The sequence below is a fragment of the Haliaeetus albicilla genome, chromosome 13 (genome assembly GCF_947461875.1).
Source record: "Haliaeetus albicilla chromosome 13, bHalAlb1.1, whole genome shotgun sequence".
NCBI classification, from domain to species: domain Eukaryota; kingdom Metazoa; phylum Chordata; class Aves; order Accipitriformes; family Accipitridae; genus Haliaeetus; species Haliaeetus albicilla.
Genome location: NC_091495.1, coordinates 5280461 through 5307022, shown reverse-complemented (window position 1 = coordinate 5307022; position 26562 = coordinate 5280461). Strand labels below are relative to the sequence as shown.

Below are 26562 nucleotides of genomic sequence, written 5' to 3'. Positions count from 1 at the left end.
TTTGGAGACAGGCGGGTGAACTGCACCATTTACCTAAGTTCAGTACTGATATTTAATATAGTGGGTATCCAGAATTTTGTTCCATCCACCCCGAAACTGTGAGCATAAGCTAGGAATAATAGCAACACTTCTGTCCTTTTGACCCCTAAATCTGACTTGGCTGCTAAGGACAGACATACACTGTGAGATAGGAACAGCAAGCAAAATCTAGCAGTTGCATTTTATGCTGAGAAATGGATATGAATATTCTGTGCTATCAAAGCAAGAAAGTAAGTAATGTTATCAGGTATTCCTCTGTAAAATACAAATTTAATTCCTAGCCTCCTGACTCAGGTGTTGGCTTTGAAGTGTTAAAAACCAGGGGGCTATTTTTTAACATGCATGAATGCTAGATACTGTGCTGAACACTTTCTAGTGTCCAAAACCTCTGTCATTAATGTAGCTTTAATAACCTCGTTCCTTCAGCATTCTCACTTCTACTGCTTATTGACATGAGATCCAGCTCCTGCATGTGATATATATGTGTATTTTACTTACGCTCTTTATCAAAAACGAATTAGCGCCTCTTCTTCTTCACAAGAAAATTAGATGGCTATATTCATATAATATGTGTTCTGACACTAGCCTGATATGGAAGGGATTGTTTTTCTTTTTATACAATGTGGGAGAGAAAGTCATAAAATGAGAAAACTACATGAAATAATTTTATATACAGGGATAAATGCATAGAAATGGACTCAATTACATTAAACATAACAGAAATGTTAGAATACCAGTTCCCTAACGTATTTTAATTAATAAAAAACCTAATTATTACTGAACTTGAATTGGAAAGTCTGTAGAAACTTTGAAGGAGGTAAGGAAAAACTGATTTTTGAAAAGAGTATTTGGGGGATGAGGGTGTGATTACTAGTGATGCCTGCTTATTGCAGCTATTCTCCCTGTGTTTTTGCTGCTGCCAGAATATAAAAGTTTATTGCTGAAAAAGTTGTTAGTCTTAACCTGAATCGCACAGGTGGCATCTTAGGGGAGTGGGATCTTTGTACTCCAGATAATAGAGGTATTAGCTTATCCCTTTAAAATTACAGACACATAATGTGAAAGCTAAAACAGAGATGTTTTGGACTCTACCAAAACTACCAAAAAGAAAGGCCAGTAGTTCCAATATTAAATAGCATATGCTAAGTATTACAGGCTTCCACATCTGTGGAGTTTTTCTAAAGGGATTACATGAGCACAGGGGAGGGAGAATTGACTTTTTAGTGATTAGAGAACAAAGAAATTAAAGAAGAGCTGGGAATTTTGTTAACTTTTGGATAATGTTTGTGATGTTTAATCTCGTATGTTCTCTTTCTTCTAGCTACGAATGTCATGGCTCATCCATGGTGTCTTGCTGGGAAATATATCCCTGGTGCTGGTCGAGAACAAGACAGGAAAAGAACAAAGCCGGACATTCTGGTATTCAGATAACAGCGAAGGTTTGGGAATATGGCAGTGGATGATCTTACCTCTCCCAGATATACTGGATAGGTATGAGTCTCCTCATCATTCTCCTTCATGGTGATCAGTCATTTCATTGCTAGCTACCTGGCAACAAAAATGGCCAGCATTGCTCCTGGAAGTTGTTCTGTCAGGGAAAGGAAGCGCTTTGTCCCCGGGAGGTATCTTCTGTTAGAGGTGGGGAATAACTGAGTAGTTGGAGCAAAGCACCCAATTTTAGAACTCCTGAGTGGTGGTCTTGGCTCACAAACTGGGTCGATGGGTAGTTTACAGCAAGGTGCTTAAAATTCTGTGTCTCCATTTCATCGACTGGAAGTTATCATTCTCTTCACATACTGTTTTATGTAGCATGTTTGATCCTCTTACGTGGTTTGCTAGAGTTGGATGTGAGCTCCATAGTTGTTTTTTTTTCTGGGTATCAAAGTCCCAAGTGTTCAATGTGTCTAGATCTGAGGATGAAAGAGATGGGAGAAGAACCTGCTGCAAAATCAGACAAGGGTGCATGTGAATACCTTTGTGTAGGCTGTAGCAGGAGGCTCAGCTTAATAAAGGGCTCTCTGTTATGACTGTATTCTGGCTCTAAGCGTAAAAGGTTTATCTGGTAGCATATGCTTAATCTAGAGGCATATGCTTATTTAGAGTGTTGTTTTAGCTGTTTCTTACAAGTCAGCTTTAAGGGAATACTCTTGTTCATTGTTTACTTTTTGTGTGTGCTCTGGCTTATGCTGTTTATAGAGAAGACAGACATACTTTACCTCCTGATGCCCTGGCCCTTAGGCTGTAAGATGCATCTACAATCTGTGTCATGAACACTGGTGTCCTTTGTCTTTTTGGAAATCTGTGCCCTAGAAATAATGGATTTCATTAAGGGATAGTTTGCCTCATAAGAAGTTTGAACAAACATTGTATGAATATGTCTTTTATCTTGCTGGCTCTTGGGGGTGCACATAGGCTGCAAACACAACAAGGACACTGCCAATGCTTTGGTCCTGAATGTATAATTAATATGTGTGCGTCAAAGATTTAAAAAATATCAGCATTAGGCTTATTGTTCAGTCACTGCTGAAGCACCATTTGTAAAAATGCCTGGTTGCTTCATTCCCTTCAGCTGTGTTTCCTTTGAAGAATGGTATATTTTGCCATTATTATTTATGTGATTTATTTTCTAATGTTGCCAGGGGAATGTTTTGTACCTGAATTATTCTATACTCTTATACTATTGCCTGCCTTTAAATTCTCTCTGGTTGCACAGTCAGGCAGAGAATACTTTGATCTTAGGAGCCAGGCTAGCAGTGGTTCATGTGGAATTACAGATTCAGCTGATAACATGGTGCTGACAATATTATGCATAAGGTCCTGACACTCTTACTTCCCCATTACTTACAGAGAAAGACAGCAGGATTCACTGAGAGAAGAAAGTTTGTTGGAGGTTAAGACATAAGCAAGGAAAACTTTTAAGTTTTGGTGTCTGTTGAAAAGTTTTTGTTCTTATTTATTCACAGAAAGTGCACTGTTTTAATGATTTTTTTTCTAAGATTGATTTAGTTGAAACCAGTCCTTCCTGGGAAGGAAGAAATCTACTGTGAGACATGGAAATACTGCAAGCTTCTTTCTCACCATCGCAAAACCTGTTTCTTAGGAAATCTGGACTGATGTACAAATTAGGAAGGAACTCTATGGAAGTGTACACTGAAGTCGTACTGGGGAGTCTGTAGTATATATACTTTGGGCATAAATGACAGTTTTATTGAACTGTAAGAAGTATTTAATTGATGTGAACACAATGCTGGTGCTGCTGAAAGCTTGCTGTGTCTGTCTTTTTCTAATTGATTCCTGTGTCAGTAGCTGTGAGGGTCTGTGTTAGAAGAAGCATGATATTGCAGATATTCCTACAGGAGGAGCTGAAACTTCAAATCGCCTCACAAAAGTAAAGCTCTTGAATAAAGCACACCAGTGTACCAGTTCCACACAAAATCAAAGCATGTTCCATTGTGATTGGGAAGCTGAATAGAAAGTGTTATTAATAACAAGATAATATGCTCTAAAACTGCTCAAAAGCATGTTTGTTCAAAAGCTGCTTAGCCATAATTTCCATGTTTGGCTTATAGCACTTCAAAGAATCATTAGGAAGACTTCCAAGAATTAGGTCAGCTCTATCTTTAGAAACAGACATTTCTTAAATGTTTGATATCCCTCAGGCTGTTGGGGGAAATTATATTTTGACATAAAATCACAGCTAGAACATTTCAGGTGATTTGGCAGGAGCAGAAAGTAGGGAGGAGTATGTCAAGGAAGCTAAACTGGGACTGAGGGATGTTAGATTTCTAGCACTGTGTTAGCCTGGGCAACCCTGGACACACGCTTCATTTCCAAGAGCGTGATGAGGAGAGGATTGCCTTCTTTCCTCCCATTTGATCCTTAGGAAAGCATCCAGTTGCAATTTCACCCTGTGTGAGGTCTTACCTTTCCTGTGTGGACTTAAAAGAGGCTGAAGTTCTGGCTTTTTACATCTTCCCAAAGTTAGCTGTCCTTCCTTGTTCTGGAAGGTGTGGGCAAAAGTCTTGAGAGTCAGCTCACATGGTGCGTGGGTTAACAGAGCTGTAATGCAATTCCAAATGCTCAGTATCTTCTGTGCATCGGGGAGGAAGGGCAAAGGGCCTGGTGAGGGATATGCCATCAAAGCAGCTACAGTTAACGAATCCAGTTGTGGGCAAGAGCTCCTTGAACTGTTGCATGAACAGATTGTGCCTACCAGAGGCAAAAGGCAAAGTCTCCAGAGGTGCTGTATTTTAACTTGCCTCTTGAGTACACTCAACATGAACTGACAATCCTTCTTGTGCTTCATTTGGCCCCCCTGGAGCTACGTACCCCTCCCTGAAGGACACATTATCTGCAAATCAGATAATCTGCACAGATTAGTGAAAGCTAGAGAACTGGTCATTTTTACTTACTGGAATTTACACATTAATGCAGTGCTAAAACATTCGGGTTGAGAGTAGTGTAGAGAACCGCGTTATTGTAAAATTGGTTTATTTGATGGAAAATTACTGTTTGTTTTCCAATGATAAGCAATGAGCCTGTTGAGGATTGTTGTTTTTTAACTTCACAGAAATGCAAGTAGGAAACAGAGTCTTGAAAGCTCTGTTGTCGTTGGTAGATTGGGCTTGCTTTTTTTTGTACATTTGGTTTTAGTTAGTAAGTCAATGTAAGTTTAAATTTTAATAATGATATAGTCATGGGAATGTGACAGCAAGAGCAAACAGAAGCCTGGTGCAATTGAAGATAAGTGATTTGTGTAGCTAATAATTAGACATTCTGTTAGTTTAACAGTATGGTTAAGGTATATCACATAGATAAAATACAAGCACATGTACAAAGTGATTTGTTGGAGCTTACTGTAGGCTGATGCTTATTATCACCAACCTCCCTAGCAACCGTTTTGCTACACAGTGTAAAAGGTGGAAAAGGATCAGCTCTAATAGGCTGAAGCCTGGCTGGAAAAATAATGGTTTAAGAAACAATTTCTAATTCTCTTCATTTCTGCTCCCTTGGTGAAGCTGAGGCCAGCCATGTGGAGTGGCATGTAGACTAAATGTTCTGTGGGTCTGTCTGTCACCTGGCTCGAGTTGCCTGGAAGTGGACTCCACGTGAGCCAGCCCAGCCCAGACTAGCTCTGGTCTTTTAAGGCCTATATTCTCTACTAAACCTGTCCTTTTCTTTAAAGATTTCACTGTAACTTCTGTGAGAGGAACCAAGCAGAAATGGCAAGTATTAATAGGAACCCGACCAACCTCAGTACAGTCTTCTGACAGAAGATTGTATAGAAATATAAAAGGAATGTAAATGTGTCTACTGGTTAGAAAGGTTTCCTTGGCTTCCTTTCTTCTCAAGTTTATTTTTTTGGTATTGTAAAGTCTAAATTTGTAGCCAGTCTTAAGTAGTGGTGGCGAGATGGGGGAAGGAGGAGTAAGAGGAGAAGTTTATTTGAGGTCCCTAGAAACTAAATTTTCAGTCGTAAGTGACAGCACCATTTGCCTTGTCACTGATAGCAAGATTAGGCTCTGTGTCCTTTTAATAGAGCAGCACATTCAGAAAGTAAAAAACAATTTTCTTTTTGTCCCATTGTGCTCAGAGAGCTTCAAAATTATTTTCTTGCTGGTGACCTTCTCCTGAACATGGACTGAGGAATTTTATTATGTTGGAAGAGAAAAATGTGTCTTACCTGGAAGGCTAGGTATGGATGTGACCTTCCTGAGGAAGAAAGCAACTCTACAGATTTAAGTTACCCCAGAAGGTGATATTCTGTTGCAACAAGTCATAATTCACATCGAGATGATTGTACTTTCTTTCTTTAAACTGGTTTCTTTACCTATTCCAGTCTTGCCAGCTTGCTGGATTTTTATGAACTACACTGGTGCTCATCAGTTTTTTGTCTACCTATCAAAGTGGGATTCCCTTTCAGTCCTTGGGAGTAAGGTCCTTTGTTCTGTCTGGCTCCTTCAGCAGCTCATTGAGGTCACCTCAATGGCAGGCAAAGCAGCTGGGGAACCTCTCACTCATTGCTGCAGTAAAAAGAAGTTGTCTCATAGTCATACACTTTATTGTATTTCTATGAGCTGTGGCTAAGCACTCTTATTGTCTAATAATTTCTTTTTGCATTGCCACTGTCTCTCCCTCACATTCCTTTCTGGGCATCAGGTTTCCCATCAAGGAAGAAAAAGAAAAAGAACATTCTTGGCAACATTTTGTACCAAGAGGACTGTTTGTCTCCCGTTGTTCCTGAACTTTCTTCCCATTCTGCTATGAAGAAACAGGGACCCTCCGTACAAGCTAGACACATGTCTCCCTACACATTACCACATATATATTAATTGGTCGCATCTATACCCAAATCTCGTTATTCTTTCTTCTTATATCCATCCAACAAGCCTAGCCTGTGTTGCTCTGACATGGTTCCACATTACTTTGTTAAAAAAAGAGTGAGACTTTAATGCCCGTATCGCTGCTCTTCTGCTCTGTAGCATTAACTATGTCTGCTACTGTCCTCCTTCTGAAACAGTTATTCTGCTGATGGCTGTTCTCTTCATCTGAAGAGGGGGGTTTTGGTGACAGTGTGTGCAGAGTACCTGTGAGAGATTTTGTACGTGTATATATTCTGCATGATTGCCTTTAATAACACCTTTGAATCTCAACCTTTATTACTAGCTATTAAGTAACTTCCTGTATGGCAATTCTGTCACTGTAACTGAGTTTGGTTAACATGCTTATATTTCTCCAAATAATCTCATTCCACCGAAGTATGTCTTTTATCCCAAATAGTGAGTATTCCTTTGTGAAGTGAGCTAACAATGCATCATTTGTAATAGAGAAGTTAATGGGAACCTGAGTGTAATAACGTTAGTGACCTGAAACTTCTCCGTTCCCTAAGTATCTTGGTCTCAAGCAGGTTCAGCTGTAATTATTTTATCTAGGTAGAGAGAGAAATCAGTTCCATCAGAGGCAAAACATTACAAGTTATGAAATGGGATCTGTACGTACAGGCATGCTGTGATTGTGTCACCGCATGGGGGATTGAGTACAGAGGAGATTAACGTTCAGTCTTGGTTAATAATCCCTATCTTTATAATAAAAAGAAAAAAAATGATTATGAGGCTTTCTAAAGTAATGACATGAAGACAGCTGCCTGAGTCTGGCTAATGGAAACCTGAACTGTCTGTATGAGCCAAGGACAATATTTAGGTGGAATTCAGAGTTGTTACTGAAGGGAGCTGCAGAATTTGTACAAAATCAACTTTCTGAGGTCTTCAATTCAAGGAAAATGTTTTTTATTTCCCTCTGAACAGAAGAGGATATAATACACCCAAAAGCTAACATTTCTTTGCAATGAAGACCTAAGGATAGGTGACTTAAGCAAAACAGTTTGTCCTCATGGAGGCTATACCAACATAACTATAGATGTGTTTTCATATTTGTAGCTCTATATTTCTCTCTGTAAATAAGTCCCAGATATTTTGAGGGGAACCAGTCTTCTGTTAGGATCAAGAAAAGAAATAAGTAAGCAAAAAGAGACAACTGAACAGAAAACCCAGGATGATGTGATGAAGCTCAAATACTGACCACACTGAAATAAAACCCAAGATTCAAAGATCCTAAGGAATGGGGAAGATTACAGCCCAGATCATCTAGTTCCAACTCCCCCACCATGGGCAGGGACACCTTCCACTAGACCAGGTTGCTCAAAGCCCCATCCAACCTGGCCTTGAACACTTCCAGGGATGGGGCATCCACAACCTCTCTGGGCAACCTGTTCCAGTGCCTCACCACCCTCACAGTAAAGAACTTAAACTTTGATTTTATCCTGTTTCTGTCAGATTTAACTTAGTTGGAATATGCTTGGTCCTACATTTCATGGAGCTGTTCACCTGGATTCAAATTTCACAGGTTAGGCCAAAAAAAGCTTGTTCGTTATGCCCTTGGTGCCGTTTCTTATAGGTGACTCTGAAATATTCGATCAGTAGTCACCCTTGAGTGTTTTTTTAATTTATGTAAAACTTGTATCCTTCAGACAGCCAAGCTGATGTTCCCCAAAGGGGAGATTTGAGTTAGGTTTTTTTTTGTCCACCTGGTACAGCACTTCCCATCTGCCTCAAACAGATTTAAAAAAAAAAAAAAGGCCTTCATATGAATTGCATTCACAGCTCAGCTGACACTCAACTCTGCAGGATGTAACTTGTACTTCCCAATTGTCATACATCTAAGGAACTTCTTCCTAGCTGTGCTCCTGGAGTCAAGAAGTAGGGCAAAAGAAGAGACAGATAAGAAGTAATTTCCACCAGTCCTCAAGTAATGATTTTTCTAGTATCCAAGCCATTAAAGCTTTTCGTAGCAGCCATATTTTCATTCCTATGAAGAAATCTAGCTTACAAACACAGACTTGCCTGATGAGGGTTTGGATTCCATGTGAGGAAGTTGCTGGGATTTATTAAGCAACAAAGTCATGACAAACTTGCCAGCACTAATTTTGCTGCCTCTGTATAATTGCCTTCAGGAATATTCTTTCATGGCCATCCACCACAGGGTCTGTGTTTGCAGTGAATATGTCTACACAGTACCGTGGACCAGTATCTGTGCTGTATAGGTGCCATCTGAAGTACTGGATGTGGAGTCAGCATACCCCACTTTGATCTCTGCAAAAATATCAGTGAGACATTGTCACCTCCAGCGTTATACTGAGTCACGACAATAACATACGCTTCTGGTGTTTCAGTATCAGCTTCCACCAAAGTCAAAGGGAGTTGTTTCATTGATTTCAGGGATGAAACAGAAAGAAAAAAAAGGAGGGGGCAAGGGAACGAGATTGTCTGTGGGCTTTTTTCTGTTTCACTGATGTGTGACATTTCCATCTTCAATTTTGATTAAATTTCCCTTAATTAGCCCATTAAGCTAAAACCACCAAAGCTAATGATTGAAATGTTAGTTAACTGATGATCTTGTTTCAATGGAATTTAAAAGACATCATATTTCTAAATTAATAGTGGCATTAAACTGAAGAAGAGGAAAAGATGAACTATTTGTTGCAGAAATGCTGGTCTCAAGAGAAGGTTTGTACTGAAACTGCATTCATGTAAAAAAAAAAAAAAAATCAGATTAATAGACAACCAGAGCAGCACTGATGGTCCTAACAGTATTTAACATTCACATGATTTTTGTATTTTGGAGGCATTTCTGTAATTTTTTTTCATCCCTGGTGAACTTCAGGAAACTTCTCAAGTGCTCGCAGGTGAAATCAGCAAGGCTGTCTCTTAACTTGAATAAACTGTAAATAAAAGTAAAAAGCAACCTATTGCATTCTTATATGGGCATGTTAGGTGGCACTCCCTTCAGTGACAGAAATACTGGTTTGTATCATGCCTTCCTGTTCTTAGGGGCTGAACATTTGGTAATTCTCGTAAGAACAACCCTTTATTGTCTGAAGACAGATGACATGAGCAGTGCATCAAAGCATAACATCTTGGGGCATGAAGCTTAGGTTCTGCCAAGGAAATTGCCTGAAGCTATTTAGAAGAAGTATTTAGTTGCCTGGAGGTTCAAAGAAGGTACGTAGTGGTCTTTGCAGAAGTACCTGTCTCTTCTTGTATGCAACCTGAGCTAAAGTCTGCAGAAGTGGAGGGAAAAGCTGACATGGAGGAACTGCTTATCTGTCTTTGTAATTCATTTCCCAGCCTCAGTTTAGCACCTTACAAACATAAATACACATCAAAATGTCCACATCTCCAAGTGGCATTTAGTGTACACCCCCAGGAAAAAGGCCGAAGATCAAATGCATCAGGGACATTTTAGAAAAGTCTCTCCCTATGTCCAAGGAGCGAGAAATTTCAGTATTGAAGCATCATTGTTTTGCTTTACCAGAAATAAAGAAGGAGCAACGTAGCAACTATATCAACTCTTTTCTCTTGTGAATGGACTGTGCTCTGTTCTAAATCCTTTGCACCTTTCAAGGACTGCCAGGAGGTTTTTTCCATTTGAAATTTTTGCTTTGGCTGGGTCAGCTTTTCTGTGTCCCCATCTGTAGCTTAGCAAGAACACCAGTTGCAGAAGAAGACAATGCTTCAATCTAGCTATCCTCAAAAGGCACATATATCCCTGGGGTCTGTTTTAGTTTGTGCCAAACCTCACTGTCATCTCCGGTGGTGAAAGCTGCGCTGTATGTGAGAACAACACAGAAGTTGGTTACGTTTGTTGACAGTCAGGAGGCTGAAACAGTCAAAACCCTCACTGAAAACACAGGAACATGCTATCCCAAAGTAAATATACATTAGAGCAGAGAAGCTTCACTTGAATTTTGCTTTGTGAGGTTGGTTTGCTGGTAAAGGAGAGGTAGATTTTAAAAACAGTAGGAGGCAACTAGACTAACATAAGAATACTGATAGCAGACAAAAAGCTGAGAGAAAATATTTTAGATCCAGTACTATGCATAAAGGTCTAGAGTCTGTGAGAAGAAAAAAAATCTGCTGGTGTTTAGATTCTTGCTGCAGTAAAGGGACAGGATTTCTACAGCCTTTCTAAATAAATAGGCCTGGTCCTCAAAAATACCTTGTTCTGTCATCCCTTTCTCATCTAAGCTGGAACATCTGCAAGAATTCACATACTGACTAAATGCTTATGTCTAAAAGATAGAGCAGGAACCATCAGCAATAGATCTACGTTAAAGAGACCCGTGAATGTCTTAGCTTCTGCTGGTGTGAAATATCAAGGGACAACAGAGAATGAGGTTTAAATAATATTTCCTATTGTCTTGCAGCTTGTTCTACAGCATATGATAGTTTCATGTTTTTATAGTCTTGATGCAACTTCTCAACATTGTATCTGACTTCTGGGCCATGATTGGCTGCTTTTAGAAATTGTTCTACTTCCTAAGCAGATTATTATGATTTTATGCAGCAGATATCATCGGAAGAACATGAACTCATTAAGCTAAGAGAAAACCTAAATCCATGAGTGCACTAAATTAACGTGTGGTCAATATACTATCAGATTTGAAGTATTTGGTTGTGGGTTATTTTTTCTTTTCCTGTTGTCTTGTAATATCACTGAGGGTGAATTTACAGGATCTTTCTTCTGGTAACGTAGGAGTGGCAGAACTTCCTGGCAAAAGCCATCTGAAAGTGTGGAAGTGATTTGAGGCAAAGCTGCTCAGCTGCTACAAGGAGATAATGAGTTCTGCTCTTCCTGTGGACTACCCAGTGTCAGTTCCTCTCTTTTGTGACTACCAAGACTGTTAGATATCCTTTGCTTCCTAGAGGGTGGATCAACACCAAATACTTTCTAAATTGGTTTCAGTCTCTGGTTGCCAGTTCCTTTTAGAAACTCAAATGATTTCAGGAGCTCCAGCCTACTTATGTTTCTTAACACTTAAGGGTGTAAATCACTTGTAAGATTAAAATCACTTCAGTGTCTCTCTTTTTTTGTGCCAGAAGCCAGGGGACTTTATTTTCTGTCCTGATGCCCCCCACTCAAACATATTTGCACCTGCTTCAGGTTGTATGCTTCTGGAGGGAAGAGGGGCTGTATTGTTTTCTGTCTGCCTGTATTCATGTACAGCTCCCCTCCTCAGATTATCTTTTCTTGTTAAGGTTGAGGGTACTTTCTCTGGCAATTTAATATTTTTATATGTGAAAAGAAAACCTTTTTCCCCCTTTCTAAAACTGCTTTAATTGCGGAGAGCTCTGAGTTTCATCTCTTTAACAGAATTTAATCCCTGTTCTTCCAATCTGTGCAGGTTTTGGTTTCAGATTGTTGCTTCATGGGAAGAAGGATCTGATGCCGTTATTGCTTTTGACAATGTCTCCCTTAGTTTGGACTGTTATTTAACAAGTAAGTTTTCCTTTTATCTGCAAGTGACTTGTCTTTTATTTGCCATGTAACTGAAATTTGGAAAGGGGTTGAAACTGTGGGGAAGGGATTGGGTGTTATTATCTTCAAAAGACTCCTGAAATGTAAAGGTATGTTTCAGGAATAACTGTGCTTAGGTGGAGGAGACTGTTCAGATGCATACCTTATTAGTAGAGCTGACCAGTGAATGGGTTCCAAGTTTGGCAGTAAATGGGTAGTAAGACATATGGTGTGGGAGAGTCAGCTTCCAGCTGAGACACTAGCATCACCTACCCACCCAGGCTGATGCAGAAGCCAGTGTGTGATTATAGAGTTCCACATGACCTGGTTTGCTGTGTGACAGTTATCAAAATGAATGACAGTTGGACTCTGGCTGGGAAAAGATAGGCATCCTGTGATTGACACTAACTTTGCAATAACATTGGGCACAATACTCCAGTTAAATTAGAACAAGATTATTTTATTTGGACTGATGCATTTAAGTCTGAATCAGAAACTAGGATCTTCACTCTCTCCTACTCTTGGGAAAAATTTGGATTCTGATCCAGACTTTGTGATTGACTGGCCTCTAGAATATGCCCAGTCTATACCTCTGCTGCCAGATTTCATCCTGTTTAGATTTTTATTGAATGTTTGTGTCTGGCTCATCTTTCATAATCTCATGCATAGTGAACCGCTTAATTTGTAAATGTGTTCAATGATCCGTCACTCTGTACCTCAGACCAACAACTTACATGAGGATTGGAGGACTGCTGCTCTGAAGACATGAAACTTCTACCTTGGGCTGAGCAGTAGAACTTCAGTGTGTTCTTTCATGTCCTAGGCTTGAAGCTACAGTCTCTGTAGCCCTGTTCAGACTGAAAACCTCTAAGCCACTTCCTCATCCAACAGCAGTCAGAACGTTTCATTTGCTTTGTATTATGTTAATTCGCAGTGACTGGGGTATGAGTCTTTCCATTTATGCAGTAATACCCCCTGTTTTCTGTGCAAAAGTACGATGTACTTCAGGTTCCAGTATTCTAAAGAGATCTTAAAATTAGTCTGTAATTAAAAAATATTGCACATACTTTTACCGGCTAAAAGAGAAACTTTCTAACAGTTGCTAAAGATTGTATTCTGTATTTCTGCTTTGTGTCATCATTCACTTGCTGTTTTGCCCACCACTCATTCCTGTTTACTTTTCTTTTGTCACAGTTCCCATAACAGCAATGGAAAGTCAATCTGCCCTTTCCTTTTAATAGTGTTATATCCTGTGACTGCAGGCTCTTATTCTCAGCAGAGGAGCCTGCAGCCCTTAATTTAGCTTCAGTTTTGTATTACATACTGACTCAGCCACCCTCAGTGATAAACCAATCTGTGGCTTCTTGTTTTCTAGTCAGTGGAGAGAAGACACCTCGAGGTACCACTCCAGACTCAAGCAATTTGCTCACCAGTAGAGGTGGCCAGAAGAAGTTTGGATGGGAACAAAAGCTTCTGGGAAATCTCCAGCTCAACACTGCCCCCATTTCTGGTCCAGCAGGTAATTCTTCGGTCTGAGAAGCATTTTAAGACAGCAGAGGTTTCCAACTAGTACAGATTTCAGTTAGATGTGGCTAAATGCAATATGGTGGTTTTTGGTTTGGTTTTTTTTTACAAAAACCTTTGTTCAGAGCTTTTCCCAAGTCCCTTACAAACACAACAAAACAAAACAAGCTCTAGAAAGCAATTGCCGTTAGCTGTTAACTGTAACTTGGATTTTGATTGCAAGCTGGTGAAAGAACCAACCAGAGGGAGCCTCTTCCTGAAGTAAAAACTGCTTTTAAACTGTAAGACAGGTTTGTTTGGTGTCGTGGTCAGAAAAACAGGCAGGAATCAAAGTGAAGTGTCCAAATTGACCGAGTCCAGCATGTTGTAACGTGAACACCCATCTCTAGTTAATATAGTCTTGGTTTGAAATAACATAGCTTTGCTTTTTCAGTAATATTTTTGTTGCCTATTTGAAAGAGTACATCATTGGTCTTTGTTTTAAAAACATGATTTTTAGTTAGAAATGTCAGTCTTGTATGGTCAATGTTATTTTGTTTTCCCCGGTCCCCCAGCTCCTCTTTCCAGCTTAACTGTAGTGGCGTGGGCCAAATAGATGCAAGACTTCCCTTCCCCTCACATCACTGTCTCCCAAATGTTTGTCTCTTCCCTCTTCCAGGCTTGCCCACACATTCACAATATCTGTTTTGGGCTCTACGTGTACATTTCTATTTCAGTCTGCTTCCTTCCCTCCTCCTTGCCAGCTTCTCTTCCTGATTTGATCCAGGTGGCCACAATTTCCAGCCTACCTGGGGGAGCAGGGCTAACCATGGAAATGAGAGGTAACTACAGGAGAGATGAGCACTTGCTATAACTGCCACCCTTAGCACTGCATGCAGCTGTTTCTCCTCACTTAGGGCTAGCTAGTTACCTGCCAATTTGAAATACCACCCCTCTTAAGGTAGAGAACAGAAGCGTGGTTGGTATATGCCTCCTTTACTTTGTCAGTAAGCCAGGGATTTGTTCCTGCTGCCTCCTCCTCTCCCACTCCTCTGTCTTAGAAAGACTTCGAGTCTGTTCTATTGTAGGTTATGTTTCGCTTTGCTGCCTGCAGTGTACTGCTGAAATACAGGAACTAGTGGTGTTAGCTCTGATACCAACAGCAGTCTGGTCAGTGTGGTCAAAAGCTCCACACAGCCTTCAAAGCCCACCTGTAAAGATGGATGTATTAGCCCACTCCATGCTGCCGCAGCAGCGCCAGCTGCTGATACCTGAACTCTCTTGTGAAGCGAGCTCTGGCAGCAGAGGCTGATGATACAGTCTGTGGTGTAGGCCAAGAGTTGCCATCAAGTGGAGTTTATTGATATTCTTATGTACTGAGCACCATACAGCAAGAGAAGTGCAGGAGCACTGACCAAAGTCTCAGGAGAATGAGACAGAGGGAATGAGCCTGTATAAGAGGATGCTGGGCTCTGTGGACCTGTCCTTTAGCTGCAAAGATTGTGTCTAGCTCTGTTACAGATGTCGTGTGTGAGCTTGGGCTGGTCACCAAGGTATAATTTCCAAAAAGACCTGTACAGCCTTTTTGAGGATCCTTTGAAGTGTTCCCTTTGATACCTGCCTGTAAGTGGAGCCACCTTTTACTTTTAGGTGCTTTGAGAATTGCTCTTAGGTCAGTGATCTTGTGGTAGGATCTGTACACAGGTGTAGATCATGGACTTCTGGCTGACTTTCTATAGGAATGTCAATGCTTAGGTGGTGATATAGTTCCCCAAGGCAACTGTACATTTCCTTCCAGGGTACCTACTGTTTTAGTAACGCAAAAGCCATTAGATACCCAGGTTCAGATTGGAGACTGGCCTGAAGTTTGGATGCAAAGTTAATATAAAGTGTGTGTGTGTGTGTTAGGCTAGAAATCTTGTGGCTGTAGGTTTCTTTGAGGATTTTGTTACTTCCTACTTCTCACTAGACCTGAAATGATAGAACATCTTCTAGCCCTTCTGCTCCCTGTCCTATCTGATGAATGCAATTTAAAGAAATGCTTGGATAGTAGAAGTAATGGGAGTCAGATTGCATGGGGGTAGAACAGAAGGTCACCGAGGTACTTTGAGCAATTCAAATCATTTGTTATGACCTTGGGGTGAAAATTCAAGGCAATTCCTGTGGTATCTAAGCCAGTTTGCCTAATTTCTGGGCTTGATCCTCAGTCCTGTTCATGTTCTGTCTAAAATTGTCTCCAGCCCTTGAGATTCGAAATCACTCTTACAGCAGTTTTCTCCCCTTTGTGCCCTCAGCGTAGACAAGGCAGAAATCGGAGAAGCTAAGCTGCAGCTTCTTGCAGTGGGAAGTCATTGCATTTCTGAGGGTCTCCACAGCACCGAATCACCTTTTTGCTTTGTGTTCCTGAGTCCCTGCTCTCAGCAAACGCTGCAGATGCTTGTTTGGTCCCTGGGCTATGCATTTTACCCAGCTTTAATCTTGTTTCTTTCTGCATCCTGTAATGCATTTAAGAAACCTCAGGCTGAGTCTGTCAAGGCCTTTACTTTGATGGCCACGTATTTACTGTTGTGCAAGTGAACCAACAGCATCAGTGCCACCCTGAAGTCCCAAAGACTGCATTGACCAATATGAGCTCAGCCAAAAGTAATTACAGCTAATGTGATCTTTGGCTTGTGTGATGGATCACATGCTATAATATTTCCTTCTTAAGAAATTATATTAAAACAAAGAACTGTGTTCCTATAGCTGAGGAGACAACAGGATAATAAAATGCCCTCCCCAAGTCCCCAAGCCAGCTCAGCCTACACAGCAGGAAGTACAGTCTGAAAGACAGGTGCCACTTTGTTTACTTGACAGAAAATCCAAAGAAGCTCCATTGCTTTCAAGGGTATGGGCCTCGATTTGCTCCTTTGTAACTGAGAACAACCTGTTACATGCATCTGCTGGTTTTGCCTGTGCTTGGGAATCCATTTTCAGCAGAAGTGATAGTCATCACCACCAACCTCCCTGGCCCCTCTGTTCTCAGGCCCTGTACCCAGTGAATTACTTCTTCAGCCTTGCCAGTGCTTGTCGTGGCTTGGCATGCCTCCAGGATACGTACACCAAAGGTTCAAAACACATAATGCAGCCACGTTGCGAAAGATCCTAAAGTTCCCAGAAGTCTGTTAACTACTGTCATGTGTCACACGTGGGATGATGAATGCGCTGTGCAGAATAAGACCCCAAATTACTACAACTAATGTGGTGGTGTTGCGCTCTCAAGTTTCTCGATGATGACCGGGACCAGCACAGAAAAATTCCTGTAGGTTTCAAGTCACACAGTTACTTGCAGTGCAAGGTGGCCATTAGATAGATGATCTCAGAGCAATGCAAATGCTTTCCTTTTCAATTAATTAATGACGTATTTGCTGAAATGCCAGCTTCTTGCTGAAAGGTTGCAGGTGAAAATTGATTCTGGAAGAAGCTTGCAAAAAAGTTGTAAGAAAGCTTGTGTGTACCAGAAGATTGAAGCAACTTTAGTGGAACTAGGATTTTTGATTGAAATGGTTGAGTCTGTACAAAAGGCTGTGTGCTGTTTATTTTGATGTAAACCAAGCTTACTTTGGCTTTGTTTTTAAATTGATCAGGTATCAGTTTAAGTAAAACTGAAAGCCACTCAAACCGTAGCATCTCTGTACAGTGAGTTTAACTACCAATTAAAAAGCCAATTTATATCAAACCAATGCAATTTCCTTTTATAGACAAGGCTAGAATATGGGAAATTCAGGCATATAAAGATACAGTGAGCAATAATGAGGAACTCTAGGTAAACAAATTACTGTCATGGAAACTGGAGAAGACAGAATAGGATTCTCAGTAGGCAAAAGTAGATAACAATACACAGAGCAATCAAGCTTTAATTAAAGATTTCTGGTGCTTCTGAATAGGCTGTAAATACCATGAGGATAGCCTCTCTTTTGATGTTTCAGCTTCTCATCTGTCCCACTGACAACTTACTCGTGTCAGGGCACACAGTACAAAAATGGTGTGTTGGGAAATGTACAAAAATATTAATCTTTTTTCCCCTCAAATCTTGCATTGTTTTGTCCCATCTGATCTGCATATCCACCAGCCATTGTGCGACCATAGTTTCTTGCATGGAAACTGTCATCAAATGATTTTCTCATCCGGACTGGATTACTGTTTTCCTTCAGCTCCAGTCTCTTCCCCACAACACTTAGTGGTTGCACAGATTTTGTCTTTTGCATCAGGGAGAGTCCTCTTACGAGTACTTACATAGCTGTTTCTCGGAAGAACTCTGAGTCACATTAGTTAATCAGATGAAGGAGCTGAAAGGAACAGCGGAACGAGTATTAAGTAAAAGAAAATTACATTTGGTTTCTCTTTGTGTGCAATTATACTAACTGAACTGTTGGCATAATGCAATAAAGGTATCTGCAGAATTGTATTTCTGTATTAAGCATCAATTAACACAGTGAATAACAGCTCAGCGCCCTCCCCCCAACAAAGGTAGCATCCTGAACAGTGGTAGAAAATGCTCAGAGACGGATGGTGGGATCTCAGATTATGTAGGCATGAATTTCTTTATTGCTGTGTTTACACTTGCTTTCTCCGTAGGATTGAAAATAACAAAGGTGCAATACTGAAAATCAACATACAACCAGATCCCAACATAGCAGAGTTGAATTGGTATAACTGCTCTCCACATTTAATCATACAATTGAAATAAACAGGGCAATTAACACATTTTAGACCTAAATTTTAAAGCTGCCTGCTCTTAAGAATAGCAGTTTAAATTGTGCAGAAACTGCTATAAATCTCAGGAAAGGTTTTGAAATAATTTTGCCACCTCCACCCAACTTGATCTTTGTTATCTAACATGCATTTCTGCTTCCTTTTTAATTATGAACAAGTTGCAAAAAGTTAGTAGCATGTCTCACTTAACATCCTTTATGGAAGACTCCTGCTATGTCTTTAAGTGAAACATAAAATAGAAAAGAAATTAGTTTTCTTCATGCTGCTTTGTTAGTTTCTGGGTCCAGAAGGTAGCAGGAAACAAGCTGTTCTCATTGCTGTTCAAAGTCAGCCCTTGCCCTGTCATACTGACCACAGATAATTTCCTACAAGGATGCCCTGGTTGTGTTCCCTTTATATGGACACTTAAGAAAAATATAAAGCATGAATCATGCTTTGAGTATTTCTTTGAAATGATACTCAGGATCAATCTGGCATTCATTTGTCATCACTGCAGATCATCTTCTTGTTGAACTGAAAAACATGTCCAAATCTTCTATTGCTGCCCTCATTTAGAAAATGGAAAGACAGAGGCAGAAATAGTAACTCCATAAATAGTTGAAAAGCTGTCCTTATCTTAGTCTAGCTGTACCTGTGTAACTGGTTCTGGTATTGCTGGCAAGACTCACTAATTCCTATGATCATTTTATATCCCATTAATATCATTGTAGACACATTTAGCAGTTCAGGGACTGTGATTGTGAGCACAACCTAGTTTTGCCATTTACCATCATCTTTCAAACCCCTGCCCCACCCTGTTATTCTCTGGCAAACTTGATCTTGTAAAAGGTAATAATCTCAAATTACTGCACACAGGACATTGTTAAACAACAGAACCCAAAGCAAAATTGAAAGGTTTTTCCTTCCTTACATCACTGAACATATTTCTTATGTACGCTTGTAGTATATTTTGCCTACAGACTTTCAGCACTGACCAACCCTGGAATTACTGGTAAGGCATAACTGAGATTTGTTCATGCACTAAGTAAAAGGTATATCCCTCCACTCATATCATGGTGCCAATGGCAGCCAAATGTTAGTGAAGATTAAGATGGGCAGTTTCCTGTGAGCCTCTGATTTCCCATATTGGCCAAATATTGTAAGGGAGCTTGTGAATGTTCTTACAAATACATGAAGCAAGCGTTCTGCTTGTTCATGGCATCAAGTTTGATGACAACTGCCTTAGAGGGAGAAAATGAACTCCCTGAGGGACAACAAACAGAATTAGTTACCTCCAGAAGTTTAGCCACTGGGGTTCTTATGCCCATGATGCATGAGACCTTATAGCCCTTATTAATGTTTTTTTCACTCTGTTGGAAGTAGGAATAACCTCTGGGCCTGAATAGAGGTTGTGGCAGCAAGTTCCACGAACTGCCTACACATTGTTTTAAAGCACTGATGCATTTCACTAGTGTGTTACTCTAGGTTCCAAAATAAGCCAAGTAGCGTGGTGCTTCGTTGGTAATTTTCTCAAATCACAGTAAAGTTTAGGTTTGGAATGAGTTGAACCTCGGTTCAAATGCGCTTAATTTAACAAATGCCAGTTAATACATTTAGGCCCTTGAGGTATAGCTAAAATGCCTATGTCTGGTTTGTGATACAGAGTTTATGTGCTATATGTGCCAGTGAAATTGCTTTCTATGTTAAAAGTACAGATGTGCTTTAGGCTTTGTTCCACTGTTTTCTCTTCATTGTTGCTGGTTGTTATTTGCAGCAGTGCCTGCAGCAGTACTGCCTTGGGCCACAAATAGTATCAGAGCTTCAAATGAATTAGTCATTTTAAGTCTTGTGGGGTTTTGTTCTTTTTGTTTTCCAAGAGCAGGACATCACTCCCCTTTGCTGTGGCTGAAATCTAGTGCCTTGATTGCTGTGCACTTTACGTATCTAGTCAAGCTGTGTGAAAACTAGAATTTCTGCTGTGCAAAAAAAAAAATAAGCATGAGTGACTGTGTGTGTAAATACATCAGTAAATCTAATTTGGAAAGAAAAGTTGGGAAGAAGGAATTTTTTAAAATCTGTTTTAATAGAGCCAAAATGGCATTTCTTGGAAAATGTTGCTGGGACCTTAGCAATGTGTTGGGGAGGTTGAATAGGGCAAGTGTGTGAGTAAACAGGCAGAGGACCAAATGTTTCCTCTGCCACGTTTCTAGTGAAAGTGGGGATTCCATCAAATGAACTGATGTATAAATTATTCACTGAAATACAGTACCCCAATTCAGAATTTCAGTGTAATCTTCACTTCTTTTCTTTTTCCCACACCTTAAACAGGAATTTCTTGTTGCAAGTTAGCACCTTGCAACTACCAATGACAGAATATATAGGGACCCTACACTTAACTACCTGATAGTTTTCACCATGGGAATGCTCAGCTGTTTCTGTAAACTGGGCACCTGTAACTTGTGTGAAGTTGGGCAAACTTCCAAAATTTGCTAGTTGTTTGGGAGGATTTAGATCAGAGAGTCCTGCTTTTTTCCCATCGTGTAAGCGTGAGGTGCCGGCAACGTTAGCCTGTTGCATGCTGCAGAAGGAAGAAGAGGTATGCCATGCAGTATGCAACAGACCACAGCTGGGCACCGATGGAAAAAATCTGTGCTTCTCACCTAGCTGCTTAAGGAGTTTTGATTCAGTGCTGCTGCTTTAGTCTTTGGAGATCAAAATAATGTTTCAAATTGAATTACTGTAAACTGCTGTGGCATGAAACAACTTGTAGAAATGCTTTCTCTGAGCTCATGAGACATGCGGCAGTCATTTCTAGAATCAGGAGAAAGTCAATACAGGGAGCGAATGGTTATTCTTACTTCAAAAAAAGAAATGGTAGCTTATCTAAGATAGGCAGTACTCTGTTTTGATACTGGGTTAGTGGTTTAAGCTTTTGGGCTACAGTTACATCTGCAAATTGAGGGTTGGCTTTGTGAAACGTTTCAGAGAGCAGGCGGAGGGAAGTGCAAGGTTTTTAGTCTGTATCCAGAATTGTAACTAAGACCCATCTGTCCTAATTGTGTTGAAATGAGGGGTGACTTCTTCCCATGACATATTCTGTCCCATTTAATTCAGCAACAAAGCTGTTACATGTTGGACTGGCTTTCAGTATCAAATATGAAGTGCACATAAACAGGAGGAGGACTGTTTGCAAGTCAGTGCAGCAGTGACAAATGAGGAGATCATGCAATACCTGGCTGTAGATTTTACTGAAATCCGCGCTGGTTCAAATCAGGTGCAGTCTCCCCATGGGCTTCACTTGGGCCAGACTTCTTCCTGCAGTGTTTTGGACAAAGGTCAGTACGCAGCTCTGCTACTTCTGAAACATTCCTATCTACCATCTACCTGAACAGAGCAAGTAAATATGTTTGCTAGCACTGACTGCAGCAGCTGCCAAACCTGGGAGGCTTTACATGTGATCTTGTATATACCACTCTATCGATTGCAACAGGACCACTTTTGAAATCTGAGATAGTACCTCCTGTGCTCAGTCATCTTCAGGTTCTTTACATCATGCTCCCTGGCACAATATATCTATGGTTTTTCACTCCCAAAACCTCTCATACTCTATTTTAAAAGCCAGAGTATAAGAGCTTAGATATACATTCACTAATCTTAAATTACCAGCACTGTTTGCTCTTACCCTGATACTGACTCTGCACTGGAAGTGAGACCCCTCTACTTGGTCCAAAAGGCAGAAAATACAAAAGTTTTTTCTGGATGCTTCAGTTCAAAGTCTGGAGACATAATGTTTGCAGCAGGAGGGTATTTTTGTTCTGTTCCACCAGGGCATTGGGCTTGTAAGGAAACAGAGGGGCATTGAAAAGCATTTTGGAATAAGACGTAGTTCATTGATCCCCTGTCCCTGGAACCCAGTGGGAGTCAAGAGCTGCCAGTTTTAGGTCCAGCTGTGCTGTGTGTTACATGTGTCTAGAGATACTTTTGCCAAGGCCAGGTAAGCAGATACCTGAGGAATGAGATTTATTTGAAGGGAGTAAATCATAAATACAAAGCTTAACCATAGCAGCAGTATCCACATGCTGTGGTCTGTCCTAGGTTTTATCACTTCCAGTTTACCACTTTGATTCTCTCATGTTTTGGACTTATTGTCCCCTTGAAGGTCACCTGCTTCTACCTTTGGGAACATGTTTGATGTTTCACCAGAGACATCTAAATGGCTTCTTATTGTTCCAAACGAAGACACTTACCTGCCTGCTTTACTAAACATATGTTTCAGTGCGGGTGGCTTAGCCCACTGGGATACTGCAGTGTTAAATCACTGTGATAGCTGACAGAATGAGTCTCTCGTCTTCCATTTTGTGTGAGATTTTGCTTTGGTTTGGGGTTTTTTTTGCAAGAATAAACATAAGTAACATCTGGTGCAAGACTGTCGATATCAGAGCTACTGAAGCATTTTGTTTAGGAACTTTTAGACCATGCTTGCTTAGGTGCTTTTCCCCTCTGACCTGTTGTTCTTGGGGTTTTTTGGGGGGGTGCATTAGAGTCAGAGGAGAAGAGGGGAAATCTTCCATTTGCTATCTACTTATTTTAAGACTTTATACTGCCACCCATTGCAGAAGGATTTGAAAAATTAGTAAGATAAGTATGTAAGTATCCATATAAAACAAATAACGATAGCAAAATTTCTAGAAGACACTTCCAGGGGAATTTTGGGGAGAGGTGGTGTAGATTTTGCAGTAAGAAGGAAGAGATTTTCTCTTAGCAGTACTTAGACTGGGACACTTTCCTAAAGTAGTAGTTTTACATTGCTTCTTGGAATAGCCAACACTCTATTACGAAGGGTTTTCAGAAATGCCAGCCACTTTATTTCTTAAAGTCCTGCCAAATTATTTGATCTATTTCATGCATTGAACTTTATTATAGGAAGGAATTTAGCTCAGCTTCAGGATTAGTTTGTGAAAAGGTAATTCAGACCTTGTGCCTGGCTAAACTAATGTGTTTCCTTGTATTTCTGGTGGGTGAACCCCTCCAGTGACAGTAATGGTAAAACTGCTAGCCTCTCTCATCCAGACACATGCAGACCATCATTTCTAGACCAGATCTGCTTAGACAATAGCTGCAAATTCCAAGAAGCAGATCAAGTTAATTCTCTGTCTGAGCTAATTAGTGCCATCACTGAAAGAGTCTGCATATGTTGTATTGCATTAGTGGAAGCTGGGTGGGAAAATGCTGCCCTTTGAGAAAGCCATAAGGAGGGCTAGCTGGCCCAACATAATTTGTAGAAATAATGTTCTTTAGGTGTATTTCAAGTATTTTGTCTTTAATGGCAGTAGAATTAAATAATGGAGTTTATTGGATTGTGTATATTAGCTTGTTAATAAGTATGAATGATAAATCATGTAATGTACATGAAAACTGCTTAGTCTACTTATTTTCCATCTAGATCTCAGTTTTGATTACATATGAAATATTTCCTGATATACTAGCAAATATGTTAGGGTGGGTTTTACAAGAGCATTGTGGTCTTACAACTGTGCTAGCCCTAATAATGAATCTTTAAGGAAAAGGATGGCATTTTCAACATCGTGTATTCAAATTAAAAAATCAGATTTTTGAGGCACAAATCAGCAAAGGCTTGTTCTAGAAATCTATTTGTATGAGGCTAGTACTTCAAGTTGGTGAAAATGGCTGCAATGGGAATGCATTGATTTACACCCACAGATCTGGCCTAGAACATGCAGAGCTGAATGTTTGTTTTACAGGCCTCAGTTAGGTGTTTTGCCTTCTGAAGCTTAACTTGAATCTCTTGTGAGTAAATTATTCAAAATACAATTAGTTTATTGTTATGTTTTAAGCACTGAGATGATGTATTTACAGGGTTTTACCTAATTAACATCTGCTTTCCCATATAAAATAAATTAAATTATCAAATGTCTGTAGAAACTGAAAGGGCTAAAATGCACTAGTCTTGAGGTTATGAGCATGCACTTTAACAGCCCAGAGAGCAGAGCCCAAAACTGGGTGGTCTGTGTTGCATTTTGCTCTACTCTGTGATCTTTGCCTTTTTGAGCCTTAGGAAAAGTAAAGCTATGTTCATAGTTGTGATAGCTTTCAGGAGATGTAGATGAAAAGCTGCCAAATACTGAGTCTAATACAGCACTATGAGTCTTCTAAAAGAATTCTGTGAGTATCTGTTCTGGCTAAAACTTCAGGGGCCAAGTTCTTCTCTTGGTCCATCGAGAGAGTGAATAAAGAACAGAGCAGCTACTTGATCTTGGGATGTTGGGATCATGCTTTGTGTATGTCCTTATTTCAGATCACTGGTTATTCACAACATGTGGTGCCAGTGGACCCTATGGCCCCACACAGAGCCAATGCAACGATGCCTACAGAAACTCCAACCTCAGTGTGATTGTAGGAGCTGAAGGGATTCTCCAAGGCATTCAGATCTGGAGAGTACCAGCAACCAACACATACAGGTAAGAGAACCATCTCCAATTATCATGATGTATCTTTGCGTTCGAAACTTCCCCAAGCTGCAGGTACATGCTGGGCATATATGAAGTACCATATTCAGAAGTTTGGCCAGGTCTACATGTGTTTTACTTCTCCCTGATTCTGTGATTTCCAGTCCTTCCAGTCTCGGATTTCTTGTCTGGAAGATGCAACTTTTTGGTGAAAGACAGAAGAGAGAGAAACAACCACCTGAGGCAGACATATCTTTAGCCTAAATGGTAATGGGTTGGGAGAGCTCTCTAAGTAACCAAAAATTGAGTGTTTTGACCTCCCCCGGCCAAGGGGCATATGTATCCCATATGCCATCCATTGAATTCTGGGATCACAATGAGTTTGCTCACTCTCCACCTGGTATAGGAGGCACAATCATATGTGAGCATTTCTTATCAGACAGCTTGCATCAAGCTGTGCTCAGCATCTTGACTGTTTAGAATCTAGGCAAGGTAAGTTGAGCCTGTAAGCCTGGCTCACCGCTGTAGAATTGATTTTGGAACCCAGCCACCTAAATGTTAGGCTCTGTGATGCTGAGGGTTCTAATGCTTAAATCCCTCTGTGGAGTTATTTTCAAAGGGAGATGATCAGATACAGTTCAATGCCACTTAATCAGATTTTTACCAATCATTTTTTCTTTTTGCTCTTGCTGGGGAAAAAAGTACAATCAAAGTTTAGTTCACTGTATCTGAATGGTGACATCAAGCCACTACATGCATCAGTTTGTAAGCAGAACTGTCTGTTTGAATCAATGACTGTCTAGTGGTGGTTTTTTATGCAACATTCCGTGTTGAAACCAATGATGGTATCATGGATTTCAAAGCAGAACACTCCACTGAAGGCTTAGAACAAATTTCAGTTAAAACTTAGTGGCATCTTCTTTTTTTCTTTTTATTGAAAAAGAATGTTTATATTGAGGATAGATGTCAGTCTCTAACAGAAGTCTACTGCAAAGCAGTTTAGAGGAACTGGCTAGGCTAGGTGCAAGTTCTGCCTGAGTGCCTATTACCACAAGGATTGATGGTAATGAAAAGAACATTAATGATATTTTACTCAGCTATCAAAAATGAGTTGCCTGAGGTGAATAGAATTTTTCAGGACCGGCATTCAGTAAATATGGTTATAAACTATAGCCCAAAAGAGAAGAGGCAATAAACTTACAACATTTTCATTTCTTTAATATCACCCCCCAGCCCAAGAAGAGCCAGAATTCCAGTGCAACTGTAGGCAGATTTTTGCTACACAATACAAACCACACGTCCTGCAGGGAGGACCTGTCTATTCAAGTCCTATAAATGACCTAACAGACTTTTAGGTTCTGTATAGATAATAGATGGCTAATGTCATTGGTAACCTATATATAAATGGATGACATTCTCTTCTGCACCTCTTAAGGCTATAGTAGAGAATTCAGAGCCTGGGGAAAGGAGGAGGCAATTGTGGGCTTAAATTAACTTGACATCTTCCTGATTCTGGGCTGCTGAAGGGGCAGCAGTGTCCCCCAGTATAGCATAGCCCTAGGAAAATGTCAAGTTGCAATATCAATTCTAGGGCTTCCCAGAGTCTGGACCCACTGCCTGTATTTAGCTCTCCCCTGCAGGCCTGCTGCACTGTGGGTCCTGTAAGTTAGCTTGATAGCCATCTCCAGTATACCTGACCCAGAGATAAAATTATCCAGCTGGCTGTTGGGCTCTTAAGAAAGCTGTTGTTATGCCATATCACTGTGTTTACACTGTCTAATGTAGAGCAGTGAGTTACATTCCTGATAATTGCATAAGAAGGATACAGATCGTGTGAACATGAGGCAGAATATGCATTATTAAAGTGCAAAGACAGAAAGCTCAACTTTGCACAAAACCACCAGTACAAGTTAACCACAGCCAGAAAACCCCAGCATCTATGAAGGTCTGAGTAGGCTGCCACACA

The 26562-nt window shown here is 40.3% G+C and overlaps 1 protein-coding gene across 2 annotated transcripts in view; it reads left to right on the top strand.

Annotated features, from left to right (window-relative positions):
* The window catches only part of ALK (ALK receptor tyrosine kinase), a 319318-nt gene that overhangs the window by 257215 nt on the left and 35541 nt on the right, over positions 1 to 26562 (top strand). For both annotated transcript variants that reach the window (XM_069799961.1, XM_069799960.1), the window contains exons 9-12: positions 1361 to 1530; positions 11780 to 11874; positions 13268 to 13411; positions 24446 to 24608. In XM_069799961.1, coding sequence (XP_069656062.1) covers positions 1361 to 1530; positions 11780 to 11874; positions 13268 to 13411; positions 24446 to 24608 — 572 coding nt within the window. The remainder of the gene's footprint in view (positions 1 to 1360; positions 1531 to 11779; positions 11875 to 13267; positions 13412 to 24445; positions 24609 to 26562) is intronic.